The sequence below is a fragment of the Loxodonta africana genome, chromosome 2, assembly GCF_030014295.1.
Source record: "Loxodonta africana isolate mLoxAfr1 chromosome 2, mLoxAfr1.hap2, whole genome shotgun sequence".
Lineage (NCBI taxonomy): Eukaryota > Metazoa > Chordata > Mammalia > Proboscidea > Elephantidae > Loxodonta > Loxodonta africana.
In genome coordinates, this window is record NC_087343.1 from 41,240,673 (window position 1) to 41,260,615 (window position 19,943).

Sequence of the window (19,943 nt, forward strand, 5' to 3'; positions counted from 1 at the left end):
ACCCTCAGTGAGATGTCTTGACAGAGGCTGCAAAAATAGGCTCAAGCAGAGCAACAATTGAGAAGATGGTGCAGGCCTGGGCAGTATTTCGTTCTGTTGTACATAGCATCACTATGAGTCAGAACCGACTCATGGCACCTAACAACAATGCTTATAAGATATATATACATATATATGTGTATACATACACGCACATGTAATAAATAGCTTATAATCATTTATGATTTCCAGTCCTTTTTGGTCCCTCCTATAATTTTACCTCTAAACAGATAATACCACCCTTGCCCATTCTGAGCATCTCTCGGTGATAAACACTTCCCCAGTTTACACAGTCACTTTGGAGTCTATCTGAAGCTTCCAAAGGGTACTAGAAATGACGGGCCCTAAGTCATTTGCAGACGTTAAAAGAGACTGTAATTCATTTGTCCTGGATACTAACATAGGGAAGGGATTTTAGTTCTGGAAATATGGTGTACCCCAAAGTGGGAAATGGGATGTGCTAAGGTTAAACTAACAAAATTAATCAGGAAAATAAAATATTCCACATCAGTAGCAATCACAGTGCAATTAAGAGAACAAATAACAAGACGTCTGTACGTAGCCAGTAACTGCAAGTCTTCAATGGACACAATTCCTTATATCAAACAGTATCACATGTATCTATTTAAACTTTTATTTACAGCCATGACTGGAAGGAATGAGAAAAAAAGTTCCATATTAGCAAGCTGAAGTATTTCTCTTACCAGGGCAAACACTGTTAGTGAAATATCTACTCCAGTAGTAGAGGACTTGGACCTTCAGCTGAAGACTTGCAATTACTAGCTACCTACCAATTAATGGACCTTATGTCCATTAATTCAGATACTGCCAGTATTCTAAGAACTAGAAATGTTCCCTAAACAGCAGACAGAACAAGAATATTTCTTATCCTTAAATTTAGTATCTTCCCATCTACTAGACCTTCTTATCTATGAGATTTGTATCTAAAGTGGCCTATTCCAATTACTTTATATCTCAAAACTTTGTTATGCTTGCTATGGATTGTGTCCCCCCAAAATATGTGGTGGAATCCTAACCCCTGTACCTGTAGATGTAATGTAATGTACTGCAATCACCTTTGTATGCAATCTAATGTTATGTTACTGACCCATACCCATTACCAGAGTTATAAAAAATGGTAGATAAAGACATGCAAAAACAAACCGGAAGAGAGGTGCCATGTGAAGATTGTCAAGGGACCAAGGAACAGGTAGGGCTACAGAAACTGAAAAAGACAAGGATCTTCTCCTACAGCTGACAAAGAGAGAGCCTTCCCTTATAGCTGGTGCCTGAATTCAGATTTCTAGACTCCTAAATTGTGAGAAAATAAATTTCTGTTCTTTAAAGCCATGCACTTGCGGTTCTTCTGTTACAGCAGCCCTAGTAACTAAGACAGTGCTCACCACGGCATTTTAAATATTTTTTTATCCTTTCTCCCCACAAGGTTACCAGTTCCCTCTGTCTTGTTCACTTTCCTGGAGACTATAACTTTTTTTGTTAGAAATATTTTCTGTAATGAGTTGCAAGCTTAAGGGAAAGTATGTATATCTCAAATGAAGGCAACTGCTTTCTCCTTAGCCAAAGTAAAGATAGGTAACTACCGTGCAAAAAACCAGGAATACTGCATTAAAAAAAATTCTCATCTAACAGTAGTTTAATGAACTGTGCACACTAAGCCTACTATTCTTCACCTAGTGTTGATCAAAATCAATTTGTGAACAGATCCCCTCTTAATAGAAATCTCACCTACTTTCGAGAACAAAATAAAGGTTCATGAATTCCTTCCTGTCAAGAAGTGGTTACTTTTCAAGAATCTAATCATTTTTTTCAAAGTAGTATGAAGGTATGTCATACAGCATAAAACCACTGTCATCGAGTGGATTCTGACTCTTAGCAAAGCTATAGGTCAGAGTAAAACTGCCCCATAGGGCTTCCAAGGCTGTAATCTTTATGGGAACAGACAGCCACTCTTTCTCCCCACTGAACTAATTCTTTGGGGATGAACTGCCCTGCGTAATTCTAAACTTTATAAAAAAACTTTATAAACCCTCATTATTTTTATTACGGTTGGAATTCATCCCTCTTCTCTCTTCCACTGTTTTCCCGGGGCCATCGTTGTAGTAGTTTGCAATGCACAATGGATTTCGCACGGTCATCCTACCTGGAATATGGTACACTCCCTACTCTAACGCCCCCAAACTGTTTCCCGCAGAGATAGGCTAAAGCAGCTCTAGGTGGCGACGCAAATGGATGCAGCCGGTTGGCCGAGAGCAACCGAATGGCTTTGCTGGTGGCTCAGAGCTTAGCCCTGGTAAAGCCCTTTGCAGATACACAACCCACCCAGTGCCGTCGAGTACAGTAACCATATTTATTCCCATACTAGCATTTAGGAGATTTGTCAAGGCTGCAAGGGGATGCGCACCCTTCCCACCGCACACAGGAACCAAGGTGGTCTCTTGTTCCCCTAAAATTCAACCATCCTCTCTCATTCCAGCTGCGCTGTAGTTTAGAAAACGCTTCCACAACCGTTATCTGATTCGATCCTCATTCAACGCCTGTAACAAGAGCGTTGTTGTCGTAGTGCCTATTTCACAGGTAAGGAAAGGATCCTGCCCACAGACCCAGTCTAATTCTGAAATCATTTCCTGAAGGGCCCAAGGGCCGCCTCTCCCCGGTGCAGGAAGAGCTTCCTGGCAGAGGGCAGAGCAGGTGTGACGCCCACCTGGGTGACGGGCCGGGCTACTGGCTCCATGCAGTGGCCGGGGACGCAGGCCCCGCGGCGGCAGCCGTTCGGGATCTCCGGGGTTCCCTCCGTGTCCTCCTCTGCTCCGCCCCGGACCTCAGACCCCAGACCCCAAAGTGTCTCATCCCCTCCCTCAAGCTCACCATCTGATCTCACCAGACAGAATCTGGACGGGACCAAGAAACTCCGCGTCGACCACAGCCGTCCAGGTTCTGGGACCCCCGCTCTGAAATGACGGCGGAAGCACTCAGCAGAAGGCCTGCAGGTTCCCGGGAAAGGAAAACCCCTTCTCACTCAAGCAGCTGACATTCCCAGTCAGCCGGAGCACCGCCCACTTCCGCTTCCCTGCCCGCCCCTGTGGGCCGCGGGGGGTTGTGGGTATTTCAAAGGTCTGCGAAGCTTCAAGGGAAGGATTCAGGAAGTAGAGGGCGAGCCAGCCTGACTCCTGGACAGCATAGGAACTACAATTCCCAGCAGGCAGCTGGGCCTCAGACCTCTGCCGCAGAGGAGAGCGGGCAGAAGAGCCCTGTGCGCGCGGCGGGGATGGAACGTTACTAGAGTTCGCGGGTCTCACTGTTGGGGGCCAGCGCTGAGCGCTCGGAGCTGCCGCGCGCCAAAGCCGGAATCCCGAAGCAGCAGCTCCGCAATTAATGCACGTATTTAAAACTCCTGTGAATCGGTGGACGCCATGCACAGGTAAACCGATTGCAAAAAGGGGCAGAGCGTGCATGGACCGTCTTAATTCTTTTAGGCCGTGAATACTGCTACTTGCTGTTGTTGTTACTAATGCTATTATTATGCGAATGGTTGCTTAGCCCATTCTTTGGGAAAGTGTGGATAAATGTTTTAGTGAGGTGATTAGCGAGACGTTTTATTTGGCTTCCCTTATAGGGCTTTCCTGCAGGGTTTTCAAAATCACTGGATGGCTGCCCTCCCTCCCTCCTTGTTCCCTCCACCGTAAGAAATTCTTGAGGCCTGCCTGCGTGATCGTAAATCAAAAGCCTTTCCCATTTGTTCGGTTATTTTTTTTTCTTGGGATTTCGCCACTGGCACTTACAAATGCAATTTTATTAACTGCTGCGGAAGTTTCAAGTTTTCTACAGCGCATAAACTGCAGCTTCTTTTGTGCCTACCTTGGAGCCCTCGTGGCTCAGATGGTTAAGCGCTCGGCTGCTAACCAAAAGGTCTGCATTTCGAACCCACCAGCTGCTTCGAAAGAGAAAGATGTGGAAGTCTGCTTCCCTGAAGATTACAGCCTTGGAAACTCAGTGGGGCAGTTCTACTCTGCCCTATAGGGTCACTATGAATCGAAAGGCTGGACGGGGGATGGGTTTGGTTTTGGCTTTATTCTTGAAAAGAAAGGGAGTGTTGTGCATTTCTGCAGGAAACACCTCCAGGAGATTCCGGACCAAAGTAGCAACGTTACCACCAGTTTCACGTGGGGATGGGATTCTAGCAAGACTTCAGAACTGCTCTCAGGCATGGGAGTCTCTGCCCTGGAGAAGGAGGAGGTGGACAGTGAAAATATCCCCCAGGAACTGCTCTCCAGCCTTAGTCACCCGCAGAGCCCCCCGCGAAAGCGGCTGAAAAGCAAGGGGAATGACAAGGACTTTGTGATTGTTCGCAGACCCAAGCTAAATCGAGAGAACTTTCCAGGTAAGGTATGCAGGTAAAACTGGCAGTCACATAAGGGGGTGGATGGTTTGCACTGTTTTGTCCATCAGCCTTTGTTCAGGGATCTTTAGGATAGTTTCCTATGTTAAGTTGCCTAATTCTTAAATTGGATTGAAACAGTGGCTGCAACAATGGGTTCAAACACAGCAACTATTTTGAGGCTGGCTCAGGAGCCAGCAGTGTTTCATTCTGTTGTACATAGGGTCACTATGAGTCAGAACTAACTCTACAGCACCTAACAACAGCTCTGAAGTTATTTTTTGAAGGAATAGAGGAAGTAATTGTCTTTGAAGTCTATAGGAATCTTTCTGGGTATCTGGTGTATAATTGACTTGAAAATCTTAACCCGAGACAATACCTTTCTGCTCTTTTCTGTAGAAGGGAATCTGCCTGAAGAAAGGCATGAAGTAGCCAGCCAGCTTAGTTTCACAGATAAATGGCAGCATAAACAGTAGTCTTCTTCCAGGATTCCTTTTTCTTAAAGCCGTGGGTGAGCTTTTTGCACTAATCACTTTAGGTATTTTGTCAATAAGTTGCTAAAGTATTTGTGTATTAAACTAAGTGAAAGAGACTTATCTCTCAGGCCTACTTCCAGATGGGCTTCTCCTGGTAGCTTCTGTCTCAGTTGCTGCCTGCTCAATCACCCAAACCAAAAACCTAAGGGTCAGCATAGATTCCTACCATCCCCCAATATCCAATCAATCGTTACATCTTCCATTCTTGTCTCCTAAGTATTTCTCAAATTCTCATCATCTCTTGCCTATTGGAATACATGCATAACTCCAGCTTATCCTCCCCAGATCCATCCCCTGAAGCCAGAGTGACTTAACTGAAATTATTTATTTATTTTTCCGAATTTAATGTCACTGGTATTTTTAGTGTCTGAAATGGAGCACTAGCCATTTGGTGCTTGACCAACCAAATGTGAAAGACACTTCCTTTTAAGATGAACAGATTTTGGCTGAATTGCCAAGAACTGATAGCTCTTGACGTAGTGTTATTGGTGCCTGTCCTTCCGCATTCCTACACAGACAGGCATAAATAAAAATGACATTTCTTAAGCAAGGCTCTGTGGGAAACAAGTCAGAAGTTTAAGAGGTGATTGCTGTCTTCTGGGAATTTGCAAGTCAAGTTGAGGAGAAAAGACGATAAGAAATAACAAGTTTACAGTAATACATGGTGGATAATACACTAGCAGCAGACAAGTAGCGTAGGTAGTGAGCACTGTAGGAGGCCAGAGGGAGGAGCTTATTTGTGCCAAAGTGACTTGAAGCTTCCCAGAGGCAGAAGGGCTTCAATGGTAATGCCCATTCAGGTGGATGATCCTCCTTCTTCCTCGCAGCAAGAGTGGTTTGTTGAAGTGTCCTCAATAAATCATATCTTTTTAGTATAGGTAACGCGTCTTACTGGGCATATTTATTTCTCACATCACTTCACTTAGAAAACAGAGATTATTTTATCTCTGTCTGTGTGTGAATGTGGAAGGAGAGACACCAGTCATACTCCATGTCGAGAGTCATTGGTACTGGCCAAGTTCATCAAGATCACTACTCTTGGAAGGGAGAGAAAGATCTGGAAATGGTCCAGTAAATGAGGCTAAATTGTTAAACCTGACTTTAAAAACATGTCTGAGGTGAGAGAGAAAAAAAATGAACCTTTATGTTTGTTACTACTTGAGAGAGACCAAGAGAGACACTAATAACACATGTTTGTGCATGTATGGAATTACACACAATGTGGATTGGTTAATTGGTGTGTATGTGGGTAGATTCAGTGATGTAGGACGAGGGACAGCTGCTGTAGAGGATTCCCAGTGGGCCTCTGGAACCTGAGCAGTGCCTCCAGTGTGGTTGGATCATCATTCCAGGAATTTGTTTGCAGTTGTCAGGACAGGTGGCTAATAGCTCTGCCAGGATTGGGGTAGAACAGGCCACACCTGCTTCATGTAGATATCTGATGACAGAGGCCCTGGGCTGTGTAGTTTTTTCTTGGTTCTGTGTTCAGCCTAGGGCTTCCAATCTGTTCTGGTTTGAACGCCTGCTGAGAACTTGCATTTCCAGCAAGTTCCTGGGCAATGCTAATGCTGCTGGTTAGGGGCCAGTTCTGAGAACCACTAGTAAAGCAAAAACAAAACAAAACAAAACAAAAACCAAACCTGTTGCTGTCAAGTGGATTCTAATTCACAGCGACTCTATAGGACGGAGTAGAACTGCCCTATACAGTTTCCAAGGAATGCCTGGTGGATTTGAACCGCAACCCTTCCTTCAGTAGCCATAGCACTTAACCACTACACCACCAGGGTTTCCACTAGTAACGTGGTGGTTCTCAAAATTTATTATACACAAGAATCTCCTGGAGATCTTGTTAAAATGTAGATTCAGATTCAGTATATCTGGGGTGAAAGTGCAAACTCTTAGCAGGGGATTCAGAGAACCAGGACAAACCGGTTCGAAGTCCTGGTTCAACCTCCTGTCCCTCCAGGCCCCAATCCAGGTTCACATCTGGTGACTAAATCCTCTTCATCTATTTACACTGGAAGATAAAAGCTGTGTGGCCAACCTGTGCCAGGACAGGTCTGATTGGCCCTTGGGGGTGAATGCGTAGTAGGAATTGGGGAGGAAGTGGCCCAGCAGTGAGGTCAGTAATTGGTGGTCGTTAATGCCTGGCCCCGCCCTTTAACAGATAATGGTTGTGATAAAGCTGTTGAACTAACTTGTTAATCATCTCTCCTCTGGCTGTTAAACTTCTTGTAATTCCAAACCTTACAGTGTTTCTCAGGCTTTTTAAACTCTAAAGTTTAGACCTTATCAGAATCCCCAAGGGAACTGGTTCAAAGTGCAAAATTCCTGAAATTCTGATCCAAAAAAGCCTGGCTCGAGCCTGGGAATCTGCATTTTAATACTCTAGGTCAACTTTTTTCCAATTCTTTTTTTTTTTAATTGCTGGTAAGAAATAGACTTTATATTACAATCCTGGATGTGTATCTGAAACAAAACTTTTATAAAACTATTTCCCCCCACTAAGAGACACTTTGAGATTTTCTATTTTGTTCTCTTCCTTTAAGGGAAAAAAAAAAAGTTTGTCAAACTCACTGAATTGATTTCGTGACTGACCAGTAAGTCTCAGCCAGCAGTTTCCAAAACTAAACTCTGTACAGAGCGTTTATGGGACCTTCCCCACGAATCTTTCTTTTCCCCCTCCCCTAGAGCTTTCATTCATTCATTCAACAAATATTTATTGAGCACCATTCTAAGGATTGGGAGTACGGCAGTGAACATAACAAGCCGGAGACCCTGTCCTCATAGAGGTTATATACCTTGTTCTCCAATCCCAATCTTCATTGTTCCTGTGTTGCTCCTCCCATACCCCTGGTTCAGCAGGTCTCTTGTAGAAATACAGGGTTGTGGGGTTAAGAGGTTCATTGAGGGCCCCTGTTTTTCTTTTACTGTGTTTTGCTTTTTTCAGTTTTGCCCACTGAGCCCAAAAAAGCAAAAATACCAAGAACTAGCATAGCCCAGTGTTTTCTTTATGGCTTATGGGAAGAGGGAGGGAAGTCATCCTGAATGGCAAATCTGTTTGTCATTCCCCAGAAAGGAAGTACGGTTTTAACTGCTTCCTTCAAACAAAGCAGCAAAAGCAGGCATGAGATGAGAACCGCCCCCCAAAAAGAACAGATGTGAACTCCAGTGCCTGCTTATTCCCCGAGTGTAACTTGATTATCCTTAAAGAGAGGAACAGATGTAGAAATTTTGGTTTGATTAAGTTTACTTTGGGTTCTTCAACTTGAATCTGAGTGTAGGTGATGCTCTGAGGAAGAAATCTGTCAAATAAAAGGAGTTAACCTATACAGAAAAGATCAGATGCATAGAAAGTTCTTCAACAAGTCACTCTTTCCAGAGAAGTTGGAGGAGAATGAGAGACGACAAGGTTCCAGAAGTAGAAAGCTGGATTTACACCTGAGGAATAAGTGGAAAAGGTGACTGAGGGCAGTAACTAGCAGGTTTGCTAAGCTGGCCGGTGTTCACCCATTCATGACTCTGAAGTATGTTTAACAGCTGTTCATGTAAACTGAGGTCTTAGCCTTAATAAATATTTCCATTAATGTGTTGGGTGAGTTTGCAGCCTTGCTGGGTTTAGAGGAGGCAAGTGGAGGAAAGACCTACCTCTGGATTCTCCCATCTACTCTAGCCAAACAGGGTAGAGTCAAGAATCCAGGAAACAGGTGGCCGATGTTTGGAGAATTAAATATGGCAAGTAAAACTAGATTATCTGTATCACAAACTAGGATACTGTCCCTAGAGCAGGAAGACAAATGTTAGCCCCTCTGGTGGGACAGAAGCCAGTTTCAGGGTGTGGCTTACCCACGCAGGGCCCTAGAATCAGGGTCATCCTGTGATCAGCTCAGTAGATCCCTGGTCAGTTGGCTGCTAGCTGGGGCTATGCATTTTCTTGGCCATTGTCCCTTCCATTTGGTGTTGAACTGTTGATATCAGCATCTTTATTTTATCCGCTCTACTCCCCATCACTCCCTATCCCTGTCTGGTTTCTTTTTTCATAGCAAGTCAGGTTTAATTCTCACCTTTTCTAAGCTTGCAGAACAATCAGGTACTTAGAATGGAGGAGACCATAGAATCTTAGAGCATCATAGGGTAGGAAGAACAAGATTTGGAGTCGTACCAGCGTTTGAAATCCCATCCTGCCATTAAGGCATCTCTTGCAGACCCTGCCCTCCCTACCTCTTCCAGGTACACCTCAAAGGCTGCTGTACTCATGTACTGATAGAAGACATTATCTTTGCATTCTGGCTTTTTCTCTTCAGTCCCATCCCCTCCATACACCAATGGTGCTGTGTCATTTCTTTGCGTGTACCCGACTTGCAGTGCCTTCTGCCACCCTGGCAAACCTTCAAATATCTACCTCTTGTTACTTTTTTTTTTTTTTGTGGTAAAATATATATATATAATATAAAATTTGCCATTGAAACCATTTTTAAGAGTACAATGCAGTGGCATTAATTATATTCACAATGTTGTGTGACCATCACCACTTATTTTTTTATTTCCAAAACTTTTTCATCACTCCACACAGAAACTCTGTAGCCATTAAGCAGTAACTCCCCATTTCCTCCTCATACCCACCTCTGGTAACTATCAATCTACTTTTGTCTCTATATGCATTTGCCTTTTGTAGATATTAATATAAGTGGGACCATACAATATTTGTCCTTTTGTGTCTGACAGTTTTCACTCAGCATAATGTTATCAAGGTTCGTCCATGTGGTAGCATGTATCAGGACTTCATTTCTGTTTATGGCAGACTGGCTATTCCATTGTATGAGTATACTACATTTTGTTTATCCGTTCATTTGTTGATGGATACTTGGGTTGTTTTCACCTTTTAACTATAGTGAATAATGGTGTAATGAACATTGTTGCACACCTATCTGAGTCTCTGCTTTCAATTCTTTTGCGTTTATACCTAGGAGTGAAATTGTTGGATCATATAGTAATTGTATGTTTAAATTTTGGACACTGTGTTACTTTCGAGCTGTTACCTTAGGGCATGAGAATTTGGTAGTTGTGTCATCCTGACGAACTTTTTTAACACCATCAAGACCATCTTCCTCGTCTGTAAAATAGGGATGATAATACTGAGTACACAGAGTTACTGCAAAGAGTAGAGGCAGTGTGCCTTGATAAATGCTGAAAACTTTTTGGGCTTTCAGTAAATGGTAGCCATAATTGTTGATTTATATGTTTGTGCATTAGTTCGTCCCCCAGAGAGGCCCTTGGGCAGGGGCTGTGGCTTACACCCAACTCCCGGCACTGGTGTATTAGTTCTGGTGTGTTAATTCGGCACCCAGGAAATGTTTGTTGAAAAAAGAAATTATAGGGCAAACTCTTCACTTTACAGATGAGGAAACTGAGGTCCTGAGAGGCCAAGAGCCTTATCTGTGTGTAAAATAAAGCCAGCATTCTTCTCTGGGGTGTCAGTCATTCCTTTGTAAAATAGCTATTCAGCACTTTCAAATATTCAGTGGCAGGCTCTGTCCTAGGCACTGGATATGCAGTAGTATTGGTTAACGAAGGTTAACCAGTCACACAAATACAAAATGAGCACATTCACAGTTTGTGTGAGGGGAGAGTAAAATGTATAATGCATTTAGCAAATATTTATCAAATGCCTATGTACCAGTCATTGCACTCGATGCTGGATGAACAGATCTGGGTATGGGAAATGTATTTGTTTCCTAGGTATCATGGATTGAATTGCGTCCCCCCCAAAATATGTGTAAGCTTGCTTAGGCCATGATTCCCAGTATTATGTGGTTGTCCTCCATTTTGTGATTTTAATTTTATGTTAAGAGGATTAGGGTGGGATTGTAACACCACCCTTACTCAGGTCACCTCCCTGATCAAGTGTAAAGAGAGTTTCCCTGGGGTGTGGCCTGTACCACCTTTCATTTCTCAAGAGAGAAAAGGAAAGGGAAGCAAGCAGAGGGTTGGGGACCTTATACCGCCAAGAAAGCAGCACCAGGAGCAGAGCACCAAGAAAGCAGCACCAGGAGCAGAGTGTGTCCTTTGGACATGGGGTCCCTGTGCCTGAGAAGCTCCTCGACCATGAGAAGATTGAAGATAAGGACCTTGCTCCGGAACCAACAGAGAGAAAAAGGCTTCCCCTGGAGCCGATGCCCTGAATTTGGGCTTTTAGCCTACTTTACTGTGAGGAAATAAATTTCTTTTTGTTAAAGCCATCCATTTGTGGTAATTCTATTATAGCAGCACTACGTAACTAAAATGCTAGGGTTGTTATAACGAAAAAAAAACCAAAACCCATTGCCCTTGAGTTGATTCTGATTCATAGTGACCTTATAGGACAGAGTAGAACTGCCCCATAGGATTTCCAAGGAGCAGCTGGTTGGATTCAAACTGCTCACCTTTTGGTTAGCAGCCAAGCTCTTAACCACTGTGCCACCAGGGCCCTTATCATAACAAAGGACCATAAAAATGGGTGGCTTAAAAGAAGAGGAATTTATTCTTTGATGGTTCTGGAGACAAGATGTCTGAATTCAGAGTGTTTGTTGACTGTGTTGATTTCTTCTGAGGGCTCTGAGGAACAATCTGTTCCATGCCTCTCTCCTAGCTTCTGGTGACAGCCAGCAATCCTTGGTTTATAGATGCATCACTCCAATCTCTTCCTCTGTAGTTTTCCTTCTATGTCTATCTGTGTCTCTTCTCCTCTTTTTATAAGGACACCAATCATATTGGACTAGGACTCACCCTACTTCAGTATGACCTCGTATGAACTAACTCCATCTCCAAAGACCCTATTTGCAAATAAGGTCTCATTCACAGTTACCAGGGTTTAAGATTGTTATCTTACATGTATGTTTTCATTGTCCAAGTTTGCTTGCTTCTGCTTTCATTGCTGTGCCAAATTTTCCTCCTAGGACTTGAGTAGCATATCTCATATTGCTCATCTAATTGTTCCTGTTATGGATTGAATTATATCCCCCAAAAATATGTGTTGTAAATCCTGACCTCTATGCTTGTGGTTATAATCCCATTTGAGAATGGGTTGTCTTTGTTTCATAATGAGGCAGGATTAGTGTAGAGTATATCTTGAGTCAGATTTTTTTTTTGAGATATAAGAAAGATTAAACAAACAAGCAGAACAGAGATGGAGGAAGACACATGCCAAGCTACATGAAGATTGCCCAGGAGCAGAAGCTGGGAAGAGACAAGGACCTTCCTCCAGAGCCTGTAAAGGGAGAAAGCCTTCCCCTAGAGCTGGCACCCTGAATTGGGACTTCTAGCCTCCTAAACTGTGAGAAAATAAATTTTCTGTTTGTTAAAGTTACCCATTTGTGGTATTTTTATTAGAGCATCACTGGATACCTGACAATTTGGTACCAAGAGTGGGGTGCTTTTCTAACAGATACGTAAAATGTGTAAGTGGTTTTGGAACTGGTAATGGGCAGAGACTGGAAGAGTTTTAAGGTGCCTAAAGCCTAGATTGCCTTGAAGAGACTGTTGGTAGAATTACGGATGTCAAAGACAATTCTGATGAAGTCTCAGAAAAAAGTTAGGAGAGCTATAAAGTCTCTCATCTTAGAGAACACATATGACACCAGCAACAGAATGTTGCTAGAAGTGGGAATGTTAAATATGCTTCTGGTGAGGCATTAAAAGAAAATGATGAACATGTGACTGAACAATGGAGGAAAGGTGATGCTTTTTATGCAGTGGCAAAGAATTTGTCTGAATTAGGTTCAAATATTTGGTGGAAGGTAGGACTTGTAAGTGATGAACTTGGATATCTGGTTTAGGAGATTTCTAAGCAAGATCTTAAAAGTGCTGCATGGTTTTTCTTTGCCACTTATAGTAAAATGCAAGAGAAAAGAGGTGGACTCAAAAATGAACTGTGCAAAATGAAAACAAAATGTAAAGATTTGGAAATTTCTGTTGTATAAACTAAGGACACACGTCCTAGAATTTTTACCAAGCATGTGCCTGCATGATCTTTTGTTAAAGAAATTAAGTCTGTGACTGATGGATCTAACAAACTACCACAGCAGAAAACCATCAGCTTAAACTGAAAGGGACAGAGAAAGAACAAAAGGAAAGAATGCTGTCTGCCTCTTGGAATTCTACAGGTGGGAAACAGGCCAAAGGAGCTACATCTTTTGTCTTCCAAGAAAAGAAAAGGACCATCCCTGGAGCAGCTTGGAGATCAGCAGAACTGTTGGAAGGAGAACGGGAAGGAGGACCTTCTCAGTTTCAAAGGGTGGGGCCACAGTGTCCTGGATCTCAAAGGGTGGAGCCACAGCCTCCTAGGTGTCAAAGAGTTAGATCCTTGCCAACTCAGTTCTGGAGTGTGAGGCTGTCATTAAGGTGTGCCAGGGGGATGGGGCTTCTGCACAAAGTAGAGGGGGTGGGTTGCTTTGCCCAAGGGGCAGAAGAACTGAGGCTGAGGGGGTGGGGTTGCCACTCAGATTGACAAGGAGAATGGGGCCACCCAAAGCTTAGGGAGCAGAGTTGCCATCCCAGTGGGCCTAAAAGGCAGAGCTGAAGCCCAGGGCTAAGGGGCCTCCACTCAGAATCCAAAGGGCAAAGCCTATACCCAGAGTTTAGAGGGCAAGGCCATTGCCCAGATGATCTCATACAACAGAGGATTATTTCCAAGCCTTGGGAGCTAATATAATTTGTTCTGCTAGATTTTGGACTTGCTTGGTGTCCTTCTTTTCCTCCAATTTCTCCCATTTGTGATAGAACTATCTACCTTGTACCTGTTTTGCCATTGTACTTGGGAAGCAGATAACTTGTATCCTAGATTTTACAGGTTCACAGATGAAGACTAATTTTCCCCCAGGGTGGAATATGCCTAATGTCTAACCCATATTTGATTTAGATGCTTCAGAAGATGAGATTTTGGACTTGGAGTTGATTTAAGATTTTTGCTATAAAGGGATGGGATGAATGTGTTTTGCATGTGGCAAGGAAGTGAATTTTGGGGGGGCCAAAGGGTGGAACATTGTGGAATGAATTATGTCCTCCCAAAATATGTTTTGTAGATCCTAACCTTTATGCCTGTGTTATAATTCCATTTGGGAATAGGCTGTCTTTGTTACGTTCATGAGGCAGAATTAGTGTAGGGTGTATCTTGAGTCCATCTCTTTTGACATATAAAAGAGATTAAACAAGTGAGCAGAGCAGAGATGGGGGAAGACACATTCCAAGCCACATGAAGATTGCCCAGGAGCAGAAGCTTAGAAGAGACAAGGACCTTCCTCCAGAGCTGGCAGAGAAAGCCTTGTCCTAGAGCCGGCAGCCTGAATTTGGACATCCTAAACTGAAAAAATACATTTTTGTTTGTTAAAGCCACTCATCTGTGGTATTTCTCTTATAGTAGCACTAGATAACTAAGACATTTCTTGATTTATTATGCCTTGCCAGTAAAATTGGAAAACTAAATTTATTTAATTTGTTTCTTCTTCTCTTGTACCTCACAGCTTTGTTGTTGTTGTTAGGTGTCATTGAATCAGTTCCAACTCATAACAACCCTGTGTATAACAGAACAAAACGTTGCCCAGTCCTGCACTATACTCATAATCATTGTTTGAGCCCATTATTGCAGCAGTTGTATCAATCCATCTCTTTAAGGGTTCTTATGAATTGATTTGTGTCCCCCCAAAAATGTGTGTCACCCTGGCTAGGCCATGATTCCCAGTATTGTGTGGTCATACTCCATCTTATGATCTGATGTAATTGTCCTATGTATTGTAAATCCTGACCTCTATGATGTAATGAGGCAGGATTAGAGGCAGTCATGTTAATGAGGCAGGACACAATCTACAGGATTAGGTTGTATCTTGAGTCCATCTCTTTTGAGATGTAAAGAGAGAAGCAAGCAGAGAGGAAGGGGACCTCATATCACCAAGAAAGAAGAGCCAGGAACGAAACGCATCCTTTGGACCCAGGGTCCCTGTGCTGAGAAATTCCTAGACCCAAGGGAAAATTGATGACAAGGACCTTCCCCCAGAGCCAACAGAGAAAGAAAGCCCTGCCCTGGAACTGGCACCCTCAATTAGGACTTCTGGCCTCCTAAATTGTAGAGAATAAATTTCTATTTGTTAAAGCCATCCACTTATGGTATCTCTGTTATAGCGGCACTAGATAACTAAGACAAGGGTCTTCCTCTTTTTTGCTGACCTTCTATCTAGCCTAATGTCCTCCAGGAGCTGGTCCCTTCCTAATTACATGTCAAAGCACATGAGATGAAGTCTTGGCATCCTCTCTTCTAAGGAGCATTCTGGCTGTATTTGTTCCAAGACAGATTTGTTCATTCTTCTACTACATCGTGTATTCAGTATTCTTCACCAGCACTCTAATTTAGATGCATCAGTTCTTCTTCGGCCACCTCACAGCAAGCCTCCCTAATTTCCTTTCCTCCACCATCTTTAGGGTACACTATCACTGCCCCATTCATACTCCCTTGAAGCTCACCATTCTGTTACAGATCTGAGACTTACTCCTGCACGCAGATGTGACCCGGTGCTTGAAGGCTTTCTCTGGGTACTCAGTGTTGGGTAGGCAGGAATGCTGGGGAGTTAACATCCCCACTTCTCTCCCAGTAGCCCCCGACCAGTGACTGACAGTACTTGATGAATTAATACCCCAGTACCCCTGCCCTCATCGACAGCTCTGGGGCAGGTTCTTTACAGTCTCCTGGAGTCCCAGCAGATCTGAACCCCAGTTGAATATAGCAATAACCTGCTTATAGACGTGCCCCATGTTGGCTTCCTTCCTTTCCATGTCTCTCTTCTCTACTTCCCTCCAGTGGTTCCTGATATCACTTCCCAAACTACTTGCATTCAGATCGTTATCCTAGCATCCGCTTCTAGGGGAACCTAAACGTAGATAGAAGTTGGTTATGGGGTATTACTGGTAAATCACGCCATGCAGCCTTTGTCTGGACCCTACTCAGATCTTGGATGTTTCCAAGCAGGTAAGAACTCAGAGCAGCTGAAAGGGAAGGGTTGTCACAAAGGGGAAATGTACAGATTTAATGGGGAAAGGAGAGGAATAGAAAGAAAATTTTGACTCTTGCTGCGTTATTTAATCTTCTCACATGTTATTTAATCTTCCAATTGAACAAGGCTGCATGATAAATCTTTTTATTTTCCCATTCCTACAGATGAAGAAATTGAGGCCCAGAAAAATTAAGTAACTTGCCCAAGTTCATGGACTTGGGGGCAGCGTAGCCAGGATTCCAACCAAAGCTGTGCTGCTTTCTCAGTCTGGTAGTTCTCAGACTTGTTGGGGTGGCCAAGCACCTGATGCCTGGATGGTCCTAGAAGAATCTTAGCATATTAACTTTGTAAAAACTAAGCATATAATTTTTTTTTTAGGGGGGAGCAAATCAAATACTAGAATCTGACCTACATACGCAAGAGACAACAGGTCAGGGATTTAAAAATCAAAATCAACGGTAAAAAAAGTTGAGAAAAATCTATTCATTAACTTTTTTCAATTTGGGGAGCAGAGCAGGAGCCCGATTTGAGAACCTTTGTCCTCAGCCCGCACTGACCTCAGGAGCTTTGTGACAGTGATAAAGGATGGTTCGCACACTGACAATTCTCTTGGTACTTCCAGCTGCACCCCTAGATCGTGGTCGAGGCTCAGGGTCTCGGTCAGTCCTTTTATTTTGTCCCCTACAGAGAGTGAGGGGTAGGCATTAAGTGAGCAACTGCATATCTCTGCGACATTCTTCCGTAAGGGCCGCTTCCTCCAGGAAGGCTTCTCTGACCACCCTCCCAGTTTCATATGCTGTGTGACACCTTGAGCCCTGTTGTAGCCTATCATAGTACTTCATTGAAATTTCCTGCTTATTTGTCTGTGTGTCTCAAACTGAGCAAAATGAAGGTCAAAACCATGCCTTGCTCATCTTTGTATCCCTAGAACCTAGCACATACCCCAGCATATAGGACATGTTCAATAAATATGTGAATGGATGAATGTACCAGACATTGTGCTAGGTCCTATGAATACAAACATTGTTTAAAAAAGAAAAAAAAATGGGTTTTGTTCTCAAGAGTTCATGGTTTAGCAGAGGCCTAGGGGGATGAGTAAGTAAATAGTGAAATAGGGTGAAATAAGTGATCTGTTCTTGGTGCTGTCAGGGGAGGCCTTACAGAGGAGCTGGGGCTTATATAGCAATTTGGTTTTAAATTCATTCAGCTAAATCGGGAAGGGCACAGCATGTACAGAGACACTGAGATGCAGTGCAGACTGATGCAACCCAAGAATTACAACTAGTTCCAAATGGCTGGAGCATATTTCTAGATAACGAACCTAGAAAAACTAGTTGGACCCCGGCATGAAAGCTTTGAAGGTTGTGCTAAGCAGTGGCGACATCTTGCTAAATATTTGGGGGTGCCATTATAGGGTTCTTACTGAGGTGCAGGTAGCCCTGGTGGAGCAATGGTTAAAGTGCTCAGCTGCCAACCAAAAAGTCTGGTTCAAACCCACCAGCCACTCTTGGGAGAAGGATGTGGCAGTCTGCTCCCATAGATTATAGCCTTGGAAACCTGATGGGGCAGTTCCTGTAGGGTCAGTATGAGTCGGAATTGACAGCAGTGGGGTTGGTTGGTTGGTTTGTTTTTTTGAAACTGAGGGACAGAGGTGATTGTTTTATAAAGATTGCCCAGGAATACTATTCTAGAGGCAGCAACTTCTGTATCTATCAACCTCCTGATTTCTCTTGTCCTCAAACCTGCAGGTACAATGTACATGTTCAGAACACTGACTTAAAAAACCAAGCCAAACCTGTTGCCATCAGGTCAATTCTGACTCATAGCGACCTTATAGGACAGTAGAACTGCCCCATAGAGTTTCCAAGGAGGGCCTGATGGATTTGAACTGCTGACCTTTTAGTTAGCAGCCATAGCGCTTAACCGCTACGCCACTAGGGTCACTAGAAGTGTAGAAGATCAGTTGGAGGTAAATAATGGCTAGGAAGGCAGTCATTGAACTTACCTAACCACTCTGTATTTCTTTAATGCATACTTGCTTTCTTTTGGCCATTGTCAAATCAGCCTGCTCTTATGGACTTATTTTGTACATTCATATGTAAAAGCCTAATACTTGTTGAATAAGGCAAAGAAAACTGGTCTTCCTGCATCTACCTTATCCCCTTCCAGTGTGGTTTGAACACAGCAGCCAGAGTGGTCCTTGTAGTCATGCCCTCCTATCCTCAGAACCCTCTAGTAGCTCTGCACTGCATTCTGGGTCAAAGCCAAAGGCCTTGTTATGATGTGGAGAGCCCTGCATGATCAGGCCCCTCTCTCCTCTCTGACCTCATCTGTCACCCCTCCTGTTCATTCTGATCTTCTGCACTGGCCTTGTTGCTTTTCCTCAAAACAGATATGCTGTTCCTTGCACCTAGAACACTCAGATACTCACAGGGCTCACCCCCTCACTTTGTTCAAGGCTCTGCTCAGTGCCATCTCAGAAAGACCTTCCCTGACTGCTGTGTTCAAAATTTTAACCCCCACCTCCCCACCACAGTCCTCCCCCCTCCCTTAACTCCACTTAATTTTTCTGCATAGCTCATGTTAATTCTGTTGTCGTTAAGCCAATTCTGACTCATGGCAACCCTGTATACAACAGAATGAAACACTGCCCGATCCTGTGCCATCCTCACAATCTTATGTTAGAGCCCATTGATGCAGCCACTGTGTCACTCCATCTCCTTGAGGATCTTCTTCTTTTTTGATGGCCCTCTACTTTACCAGGCATGATGTCCTTCTCCAGGGACTGGTACTTCCTGATAACATGTCCAAAGTATGTGAGACGAGGTCTCGCCATCCTCTCTTCTAAGGAGCATTCTGGCAGTACTTCTTCCAAGATAGACTTGTTGGTTTTTCTGACAGAATATTCGATATTCTTCTCCAACACTGTAATTCAAAGGCATTAATTCTTTTTTGGTCTTCCTTATTAATTGTCCAGCTTTTGCATGCATATGAGGCCATTGAAAATACTATGGGTCAGGCATACCTTAGTCCTCAAAGTGACATGTTTGCTTTTTAACCTTTTTAATACTTTAAAGAGGTCTTTTGCAGCAGATTTGCTCAATGAAATGTTGTTTGATTACTTGACTGCTGCTTCCATGGGTGTAATTTCCTTTATATCGTGTAATCTACTTATTTTTTTATGTGTAATTGTCTGTTTTCCCCCGCTACAGTACAAGTCCCATGAATGTAAGAGATTTTGCCTTTGTTTACTGTTCTTTTCCCAACACCTAAAAGGATACCTGGCATCATAGTAGATGCTCAATGAATATTTATTGAACTAAGAAATGAGACCATCCTTTTGGGACTACCGTTTTAGATAAATCAACTTCACTGCACTTCCTGTAAGTCTGAAAGAAGAGGGAGGAAGTTTCATTTGAAACTGAACCTGTTGGGACCAAAAGCATCGTGGTATTTTAGACATTTTGGGTGATACTTGGGAGGTTTGGGGACTTGTTTGGTACCTCAGCTAATATTTGTTGTTCTTGTTGTTAGCCACTAGAGAGTCGGCCCCCAACTGATTGTGTTCCCACGTACAATGGAACAAAATCCTATCTGGTCTTGCACCATCCCCATGATTGGTTGCAGATTGGACCATTGTAATCTATAGGGTTTTCATTGGTTAATTATTGGAAGTAGATTGCCACGCTTTTCATCCTAGTCAGTCTTAGCCTGGAATCTCCACTGAAACCTATTCAGCATCATAGCGACATGCTGACAGGTGAGTGATGGATGTATTGGCTGGAAATTGAACCCAGGTCTCCTGCATGGAAGGCGAGAATTCTACCGCTGAACCAACACTGCTCTTTCAGTTCATAGAGTCCTAGCATAAAATTGGCCACTGGAGCTAAAGAAAGGAATGATATGAAAAGTATTCTTTGTTCTCCTCATTCACTGAGAAAGCCGGGTGCTCAC

General features: G+C 43.3%; 2 protein-coding genes across 7 annotated transcripts in view; one reads left to right on the top strand and one right to left on the bottom strand.

The window, feature by feature from the left end:
- Positions 1–3,118, bottom strand: part of LMBRD2 (LMBR1 domain containing 2) — a 75,360-nt gene extending 72,242 nt beyond the window's left edge. For 2 of the 5 annotated variants that reach the window (XM_064271277.1, XM_010588097.3), the window contains exon 1: positions 2,926–3,117. The gene's annotated coding sequence lies outside the window, so the exon portion shown is untranslated. Of the gene's footprint in view, positions 1–2,925 lie in introns of all 5 variants that reach the window. The other 3 variants (XM_064271290.1, XM_064271283.1, XM_064271272.1) reach the window with 2 other exon arrangements.
- SKP2 (S-phase kinase associated protein 2) overlaps positions 3,075–19,943 on the top strand; it is a 41,968-nt gene continuing 25,099 nt past the window's right edge. For both annotated transcript variants that reach the window (XM_003407987.4, XM_023545422.2), the window contains exons 1-2: positions 3,075–3,478; positions 4,167–4,438. In XM_003407987.4, coding sequence (XP_003408035.1) covers positions 3,471–3,478; positions 4,167–4,438 — 280 coding nt within the window. In that variant the 5' untranslated portion in view covers positions 3,075–3,470. The remainder of the gene's footprint in view (positions 3,479–4,166; positions 4,439–19,943) is intronic.